This window comes from Denticeps clupeoides, chromosome 2 (genome assembly GCF_900700375.1).
Source record: "Denticeps clupeoides chromosome 2, fDenClu1.1, whole genome shotgun sequence".
In the NCBI taxonomy this organism is placed as follows: Eukaryota; Metazoa; Chordata; class Actinopteri; order Clupeiformes; family Denticipitidae; genus Denticeps; species Denticeps clupeoides.
The window spans coordinates 19,857,658-19,867,751 of NC_041708.1; the positions used below are offsets into that span (position 1 = coordinate 19,857,658).

The 10,094-nt window shown below is 44.9% G+C and overlaps 1 protein-coding gene across 2 annotated transcripts; it reads right to left on the reverse strand.

Moving 5' to 3' along the window:
* Window positions 1–3,577: 3,577 nt before the first annotated feature.
* il4i1 (interleukin 4 induced 1) lies at window positions 3,578–9,264 on the reverse strand. Of its 2 annotated transcripts, none has more exons than XM_028968336.1 (8): window positions 8,803–9,264; window positions 8,462–8,564; window positions 5,741–5,955; window positions 5,554–5,666; window positions 5,198–5,399; window positions 5,040–5,108; window positions 4,683–4,819; window positions 3,578–4,487 (listed from the first exon to the last, which is right to left on the reverse strand). In XM_028968336.1, the coding sequence occupies exons 2-8, from the start codon at window positions 8,490–8,492 to the stop codon at window positions 3,725–3,727; spliced, it is 1,530 nt and encodes a 509-aa protein (XP_028824169.1). In that variant the 5' UTR covers window positions 8,493–8,564; window positions 8,803–9,264; the 3' UTR covers window positions 3,578–3,724. The 2 variants fall into 2 exon arrangements, with proteins under 2 accessions (XP_028824169.1, XP_028824158.1); XM_028968325.1 differs by lacking the exon at window positions 8,803–9,264 and adding an exon at window positions 8,652–8,709.
* Window positions 9,265–10,094: the final 830 nt, after the last annotated feature.

Below are 10,094 nucleotides of genomic sequence, written 5' to 3' on the forward strand. Positions count from 1 at the left end.
GGCAGTCAGATGTTGCTCGTGAACTTGGTTTGTCTCAAAGTGTCATCAGCAGACTTGCTTTAAATACACAGAACTACTGGCAGAGTTCTTGACAGACCCAGGAGTGGAGCCCCACGCGTGATGGACCGCAATGATGACCAGAACCTAAGGACCTATGCACAGACAACGTTATGCAACTGCCACACAGCTGCAGGCCCATGTACGAGATGCGAGGGTACTAGGGTTTCCACACAAACCATTCGGAACCGACTCTGCCGCTTTGGCTTGAATGCCAGATGACCGTTGCACACCTCGAAGGTTGTGATGTGGAATCCTGGCTTGTGTGTGCAGAGTTTGCAAGCTCTCCCCACGCTGGTACTGTTTCCTCCAGGTTCTCTGGTTTCAAAGTCAGTTTTAGTTTATTGTCATCGTAGCTTTATACAGTCCATATTCAGGAAGACAAGATAATAAGGCACCAGTTACAAATAGGACACAGTGTTGGTATATTTACTTGGGGTATGCATATATTAAAAAATTAATATCTATGTACTTTATGCTAGAAGTGGGATAAATACATAAATACCTTTAACTTAAACTTGGACATAATTCCTGAGAAGGAGGTGAGAACGAAGCAGCATGTAAAGTGCTGAGTCAGTTAACAGCCCATGTTTGTGTGGGGCAGGGAGATAGTTCAGCAGTCTGGCTTGTGGGAAAAAAACTATTTCACAGCCTTGTCATCAGGCCCCTATGCTCTCATAGTGTCTGCAAGATGGGAGGAGTGAAAAGAATCCAGGGCTGGTAGTAGCCTAGTGGGTAACACACTCGCCTATGAACCAGAAGACCCAGGTTCAAACCCCACTTACTACCATTATGTCCCTGAGCAAGACACTTAACCCTGAGTTGCTCCAGGGGGGACTGTCCCTGTAACTACTGATTGTAAGTCGCTCTGGATAAGGGCGTCTGATAAATGCCGCAAATGTAAATGTAATGCAAATGTAAAGTGAAAGTCATTGTGATGCACAGCAAGTACAGCACACGGTGCACACACCAATGTGTCCTCTGCATTTTACACATCGCTTCTAATGAGCAGTGGGCCACAATGACACCTTGACTGTTCAGGATTTGACCTTGCAAGCCCTTGATTGTGAGTCCTCTTCCTTACCTTACCTTTAACAGTCCATTTGAACTGGTTTCGAGAAATGACTCAGCAGTTCCCAAACCACACGGCGATGCAGCTGAACGTTCTCATGGTGACCCTGTAAAACACAATGGGGAATGGTTTGAGAAGGTTCGCCCATTTCAGGCGCCTCAGGAAGTGGAGACATTTACAACATTTATCAGACGCCCTTATCCAGAGTGACTTACAATCAGTAGTTACAGGGACAGTCCCCCTGGAGCAACGTAGGGTTAAGTGTCTTGCTCGGGGACACAATGGAAAGTGAGCCCAGGGAGCAGTATGTGGAGATGTTAATTTGCTCAGTAGCACCTTGGCCGATCAGCATAGACCCGCAATCGGAAGATTGCAGGTTCGAAGTTTTGAAGTGTTTGAGTGAACTCCCAGTGCTGTTCCAGATGCTGAGTTGTATGTGGGGCGAGTCTTCAATAATGATTGATAATCCTTAGTTTTCTCCACATTCAATGCCAGTTTGCGTATCGTCCCAACCGGTCGACAGATGATGCCATATCACATCTCCTCCATACTGCACTCACCCACCTGGACACTCAGAAGGGAATTATGTTAATGCTTTTAATTGACTACAGTTCAGCATTTAACACAATAATACCTTCCACACTCACCACCAAGCTGGAGCACCTGGGACTCAGCTCATCTCTCTGTCAGTGGATCTCCAACTTCCTAACCGGGAGACCACAGGCAGTAAGGATGGGTGGACATGTCTCAACCTCCATCACCCTCAGCACTGGAGCCCCCCAGGGCTGCGTTTTGAGCCCCCTGCTGTACTCACTGTACACATACGACTGTACAGCCACTACTAACTCCACCACCATCATCAAGTTTGCTGACGACACTGTCGTGGTGGGCCTGATCTCTGACAACGATGAGACGGCCTACCTGGAAGAGATTGGAAATCTGGCGAACTGGTGCCAGAGGAACAATCTCCACCTGAACGTCAGCAAGACAAAGGAGTTAATAGTGGACTTCAGTACAAAGCAGGAGAGGACCTACCAGACCCCTGTCATCAACAGGAGCCCAGTGGAGAGAGTGGACAGCTTCTGTTACCTCTGTGTTAACATCACGCAGGACCTGTCATGGTCCTGTCACATCAACACCGTGGCGAAAAAGGCCCGGCAGCATCTCTACCACCTCAGACGCCTGAGAGACTTCAGACTGCCCTCCAAGGTGCTCAGGAACTTCTACTCCTGCACCATAGAGAGCATCATGACGGGAAATATCTCAACCTGGTTCGGGAACAGCACCATGAAGGACAGATGAGCCCTACAGAGGGTGGTTCGATCAGCCGAACAAATCATCCGTACGAAGCTCCCTGACCTTCAATCTATCTACAGCAAACGGTGCTGCACCAGAGCCAGGAAGATAGTGAAGGACCTCACCCACCCCAACAACGGACTCTTCTCTCTGCTGCGATCAGGGAAGCGCTTTCGCTCCCTGAAGTCCAACACAGAGAGAATGAGGAGGAGCTTCTTCCCGCAGGCTGTCCAAGCTCTCAACAACAGTACATAGAACTCATGCACTTTCACCTCCAATCACTCCGGACTGTTTTGCACAAAATCAATCACTTTGCACAAAACCACTTTGCACAAAATCACTTTGCACAAAATGACTCTAAACATTGTAAAAAAAAAAATGTAACTCATTTGCACACCTTCATCCTACCAGTTACACATAATTTATGTTAAAGACGTAAAAGTGTAATATTTGGTTATGTTTGCAATATTTGCATATTGGTTCATTGTTTACTTGCAACATTTGCAATACTGTGGTCTGTAGCAGTTGCAAAAAGCATTTCACTGCACATCATACCGTCTATGACTGTGTATGTGACAAATAAAATTTGAATTTGAATTTGAGGTTCTCCACATTCAATGCACCAGAATGCCAGGACTGAGGCCTCTCTGAAAGGTAATCTAGTTTCAATTAACAGGGAGAGGTATTTTGCAGCAGGTGTGTTTGGTGGTGGAAGGGATTCTGACACCTTTAGGTTTATGTACATCTGTCTTTTTTATTATGGTTTATTACATGATGCATCCAAACAATAATAAACAGAGTTACGGCAACTTTTTTCTGTTTTGTTCATTAAAATAGCAAAATGGACCTGGACATGGACATAAATTAGTGTGTGTGTGTGTGTGTGTGTGTGTGTGTGTGTGTATATATATATATATATATATATACACATATACTAATTTGTTGTACACTTTTGTTGTACACTAAAGGTTGTACTTTTACAACCTTTACAATAAAAATGCTTTTCATGACAAAATGCATAGACAATGGAGCGTGGGACTGTAAAAAGCTTTTATTTCACTTTTGAAATTTTCACTTTAGTTGTCCATATACATTAAAAAATTACATATTAAAACCATTACAGTACATTATGAAAAACATTATAAAGTGGCCATTGATTTGAAACTAATGTACTACAGAATAATTAACGTCTAAAATACTTTAAAGCCATAGTTATTGCTCACACAGAAATAGATTACAACAGACAGTGTTTTTAGATTATCTGCAGTTTTTTGGAAAGTCATTTTGGGCTGCTGGGTCTCAGGACGTCTGATCGTTAATGTTCTGTATTGCCCTGAAGGCAGACTTCATTGCAGTCTCTATCCAAGCATGAGGGGTGGCGGTATGTTCTCCTGCAAAATGAATCCTCCCCTCGCTTTGGGACAGGGCAGCAGCATACTCTGTCCTCTGGAACGGAGTGAAAATGGCAAAAGCTCCCAGGCTGTAAGGATCATTGCTCCACTTTTTTACCACAACACCAGTGCAAAGGCTCCGGATTTCATCTCCATGCATCTTAACCAGGTCGTTAAGCACGACTTCCATCAACTCCTGATCACTCAGGCCCTGGAAAAGCATGGAATCATCCGAGCAGGTGTATGATGCCAACAAAGCTCCTCCATCCCCAGGGAATTTATGGCTGGGATAGTAGATGAAGCGGGATGGCCTGTCTGTGATGCTCTTCCCACCTTGGATTCCATCAAGCTCCCAGAACCTCTTGCTGAAGCTGAGCACCACCTTTGTGGAGCTAGAGTAGTGCACTGAGCGCAGTGCTTCCATCTTCAGCGTGGAGAGTGGTGGATTGAACTCTATCAGCTGTGTGGCCTTTGCCGTAGCTGTCACCAGCACGTAGTCAGCAGAGATGCTTTTGAGAGTGGATGGTCTGCCTGGTTGCTGGAACTTTACTTTTACTTTACCACCTGTCTGACTGATCTGCTTCACTTTGGATTCCAACAGAATGGTACAGTTCAGGGTTTTATCAATTGCTTTAATCAGAGACTCCATTCCGCCTGCAATTTCAAAATACCTAAAAATATATAAATAAACAAATATAATATAAATCCAACATATAAATATCTGTGTGTGTGAATATATATATATATATATACACACACACACACACACACACACACACACACACACACACACACATATATATATATATATATATATATATATATATATATATAATATGCACTTAAATGAATATAAAGGCACTTACATCATGTTGTCCCTGATGTCTGACTGAATAAACAGCATCTCTGTGAGTCCCGTGTAAAAGAAGCTATTCTCATTTAGCACGTCACCAATCATTCGTATTGCACCATGACTCAGTTTCGCAACATTTACCAAATACTCCTGTGGAGAAAAAAAACATCATCTTTCAATTTCCTGCGCTGGGGTAGTTAGTACCCCCTTGCCAACACACAGATAACCAGCAAGCAGAACAATGTGGGAGGACCTCAGTGGCACCTTTGTGGTTTGGAATTTGAACCCACCACCTCATTGGCTACGAAACCACTTCCTTACACACTACCACTGCCTCAGGAAATCCATGGTTTTGTGCCATTGTTATTACCTTCACAGAATATGAGTCATATTTGGTCATGGTTGCATTACACCCAATGCTCCTTATATTTGATCTGATCTGTAACACAGAACACAAGAGTTCAGAATGATTCCCCTGCTGTAGCGTGGCACTGAACTGTAGCAGTGACATGTAAGAAATTCGCTGACCGGCTCTAGTGCCTTGTCGAAAAGCTGGGCCGCTGTCTTGCCTCGCTCTGACGGGGTCACGTTGTACTTCAGCAAATCTGGCTTCCGTTCAATTACACCACTTCTTCCAAGATTTCCATTTACGTAATAAAATGTGCTTGGGTCATCTTGAATGAACTGAGTCAGTTTTAGGTTCAGAGTTGACAAGAAGTTGATGAGAATCCTACAAAACAATATCTATTATTCAGACATTTTAATTTAAATAAATATTCAAACTTTACACTTCAAATATCTAAATGAATCTGGTGTCATGAGTTGAGAATCTGCTAACTACTATGTAGAAGTATATTATATTGTATAGGATAAATTCATCTTACTTGTGCACCTCTGGGATCCTCATAGCCCCAAGTTCTGCGTACCAGCCTTCCTTTTCATTGTAATAAGTCTGCACTCTTCCCCCCAAACGGTTACTGGCCTCGATAATTGTCACCTGTTATACAGATAAATGCAACCCTTACTAAGGTGGAAAAATCAGAAAAGAACCGTTCAAACTGAGAGGCTGACCTTGTGTCCAGCATCCTCTAGATATTTAGCACCGATCAGTCCAGCCACACCTCCCCCAACAATGACCACATCGAGAGAGGTTTTGGCAACAGGTAAACCTTTGGTCATGATGCTGTACAGAGTGTCATAGTCAGGGTCTGCCAGGCATTTCTGGATAGGGTCCTCTTCGGTGCCACTGGCAGTATAAACGATGACCAGCACAACTGCAACTGGCACTGGTGGAGGGAAAAAAACAGAGTAACCCTCAACTACGAATACACTTACATAGATGTTACATTTATGATACTGAGTTTTTTAACGTCTCAGCAAAAGACAGCGGTGGTAGGAGGGTTGGTTTGTGGTGCAAGTGAAGAATCAGCGTGTGCATCCACACTTCAGCATTTATGAAGCATAGTTTCCAATTCCTAATCACTTAAAAAAAAAGAACTTCAAAAACAGTCAGATGACCCTCAAAAGAGAGGGGCTGGGTAATACCAAGTACTTAACATATCTATTAATTGGAATTATATGATTATTGGGGGGGGGGGGGGGGGGGTATTGGCTGTATCAGATTTCTGCAGGGGTCATAACCCACCTAACCCCCCCACAAATTAGACCTACGCTTCATTGTCCTGCATTTCTTTGTTTCAATCCCACATGTGTTTGTTCAGAAAATACAATAAACTTGATTAATTACAGTGGTTGAATAAATGATTTAACTGATATTAAATGTATTGTATATTGTAGTATTACAGCATTGTCCGATTCCATTTCCTGCTCTGTGTAAGGGCCCTTAACTGCCACTGTCAAGCTGCTATTTCAATGTGCAGAATGCTGTACATCTGGCAATGGCCCTTACACTTTCTGTCATTATCTCCACCCTGAACAGATTTTCAAAAGCATGCGACCCAGAAATCATTCAAATTGTTCTGTTGCAAGGCCAGGAAGTGACTCTTTTTTTCGCAAAAACCTTTGTTGGAAATCCCTCACCTACTACATCCTATGGGCTGTAGCCGTGTCAGATCCTCAGTTTTTAAAAAAGCTCTGCATTGGGTCTAAACAAAACACAACAGAGCATTTTTCCTTCCTCCTTCCTCCTGACCACACTTCCTCAGTCACAGACTATGTGCCATATTGGGTGGTAGTAGCCTACTGGGTAACACACTTGAATATGAACCAGAAAAGTCACAGGTTCAAACCCCACTTACTACCACTGTGTCCCTGAGCAAGACACTTGCTCTCCCTCTCCCTGGGGCAGTGGTGGCCTAGCAGGTAAGGAAGCGGCCCCATAATCAGAAGGTTGCCGGTTCAAATCCCGATCCGCCAAGGTGCCACTGAGGTGCCACTGAGCAAAGCACCGTCCCCACACACTGCTCCCAGGGCGACTGTAATGGCTGCCCACTGCTCACTCAGGGTGATGGGTTAAATGCAGAGGACAAATTTCACTGTGTGCACCGTGTGCTGTGCTGCTGTTTATCACATGTGACAATCACTTCACTTCATGTCACCACTGATTCCTCTGGATAAGGGCGTCTGATAAATGCCACCGGAAGCAGACATTCAATTATTTAGATCAGTAACACAAAATACCAAAGTCCCTTCAAGTTCAGGATTTTCTTCCATTTCCTTCTTCCTCTACACTGCTGCCAGTCGGACACTGCATGCTCAAACAGGCTCCGTAGTCATATTATCTGCACCTGCATCTACATTAACAACGCTCAGATCTCTCCTTCTACAACTGCACACAACCTTGGAGTAACTATAGACAACCAACTCTCCTTCTCGACTCACATCACCAATCTGCTCATGTTGATTCCTTCTCTACAAATATCAGACGGATCTGCCCTCATCTATCAACACGGGCCACCCAGATACTTGTTCAGTCCCTAGTAATCTCACAACTGGATTACTGTAACTCCCTTCCAGTAGGTATAGAGCATGTAACAGCATGACTGGTTTTCAACCTTCCCAAATTCTCCCACACCACCCCACTGCTACGCTCCCTCCACCGGCTCCCCGTAGCTGCCCGCATCAGATTCAAAATACTGATGCTGGCCTACAAAGCTCCAAACATGGGGTAGCACCAGCATACCTCAGATCCCTTATTATACCTCACACTGCACCTCGCACTCTCCGACCCCCCAGTACAGCTCGCCTGGTCCCTCCACCGCTGAAGGTACGAGACACTCTTCTAGACTCTTCTCTGTCTTGGCTCCTAAGTGGTGGAAGGAACTTTGTGGAGGTCAGAACAGCACAGTCGCTAAGTATTTTCAAATGGCAGCTTAAGACATTTCTATTTATACTTAACTAACTTGTAACTTTCTTGTAGTCTGACTTAGCTCAAAAAAGAGGGGCTGGGTAATACCAATACTACCCCCCCCACACACAAACACAAATTAGACCTATGCTTCATTGTCATGCATTTCTTTGTTTCAATCCCACATATGTGTCTGTTCAGAAAATACAATAAACCCCCCATGGTGTCAAATGCCCCAGGACCTTTCCCCTGAACATAGTCTGTAATCTCATTAGAATGCAAAAAGACAACTTTACTTCCAAACAATGTCTAGGCAGATATAGATAGATGGATCAAATTACATGTCCCTCATTTTCAGAACTAATTCCAGATCGAGGTAAAGGCTGTGCAATCAATTAAGTGTCGCCTGAGCTGTAAAGACACTATTTATTATTTCTGCTTTTTACTGAATTCCTCCCCGTGGGAGCACCTTTCCACGCGTTTACCGTATCGACACAGCGTCCATCGGTGAGGCATCCCGAGCCCTCGGTCCCGACCCTCGGACCCTCGACTCCTCCCGGTCCTGGCGCGCCGAGGTGTGGCTGAAAGCTGCAGAGGAACGAAGGACAGGTCCCAGGTAAGTCTGCGGATCCTCCGCGGCTCCTGTCCTGCCGGCGCCGCATCGCCCCAACTCACCTCGTCTCCCGCCATGGGACCCTGCCGGAGCGGCGACTAACTTTCCCACCGGCCAGCCTAATCCGCTTATAACATGCCGCATTTCCCCCCCGATCAGTCCACATTACATCCTCATCACTTCACACGCCGGCTGTTATTACGGAGTTATTACCTGCGTCCCCCCTCCGGCGGCGGCGATGCGCGATGCGACGCGGCGCGATGCGGCTCCGATCCCGGCCGCCCGGCCGCCTCCTCCCCGCTTTTATATTCCTCCAGAAAACGAAACCAACCGCCACGGAACTTTCTTTTACTTCTTCTTCACAAAGAAAATACCAGGGCTTTCAGCATCTATCCGATGCGCGTCGTGTGATCAGTGTCGATCCACCCTGTATCATCTGCTATTCATCTGCTATTTATAATGTCGGCTACTTTATGCATTCATATTTACTTTCGTTTTGTTAAAAACGAAACATTTCTATTGTTTAGTAGTAGTAATAATATTTTAAGCATAGAATTGGTGATATCTAGCCCACTTTAGACTGTTTGACTATAGCTGTAATAAAGGAAGCTGTAATAAAGAATGATTCGTTAAATCTGTCCACGCTGCCACGGAGATGCGCGTCACGGAGAAATCCCCACGTCACGGGAGCGCGGGAAGTCCGCGGGGACCTGACGTGACCGTGATTTCCAGCGGATCGGGGTTGGGCAGGTGAATTCTTCCGATCTTCAGAGCTTCCTGAGTCTGTGACTCTGAATCAGGGTTTAACTGCAGGCTGTGCAGCAAGCAATCACAATAAAGATCTTCCCTCCAATAATCAATACTTTTTACATTTACAGCGTTCATCAGACGCCCTTATCCAGAGGGACTTACAATCAGTAGTTACAGGGACAGTCCCCCCCTGGAGCATGGGGCTTAAATGTCTTGCTCAGGGACACAATGGTAGTAAGTTGAATTTGAACCTGGGTCTTTGTGGTCTTCAAGCTATTTAGTGTTCCCCGCTAAACAATTTATAGTGAAGGTGAAATCCCAAGATACAGACAAAAATAAAATAGAATTTAATTGTAGCTAATCAAATACGGCAACAGTGGAAAGAACCAATAATACTGTTTATATGAAGAAAAGGGTCTCAACACCACTGACGCTTGTGAGGGAAAACACCACATGCAGCATTTGGGATTTGTGTGGAGTGGGGTGAAAACAGTGGGATATGGGGGCACAAGCCTGCTGCGGAGGAGTACATTTACAGCATTTATCAGACGCCCTTATCCAGATTGACTTACAATCAGTAGTTACAGGGACAGTCCCCCTGGAGCAACTTAGGGTTAAGTGTATTGCTCAGGGACACAATGGTAGTAAGTGGGATTTGAACCTGGGTCTTCTGGTTCATAGGCGAGTGTGCTACCCACTAGGCTACTACCAGCCCTCTCTCATTTACATGTACAACATTTATCAGACGACCTTAT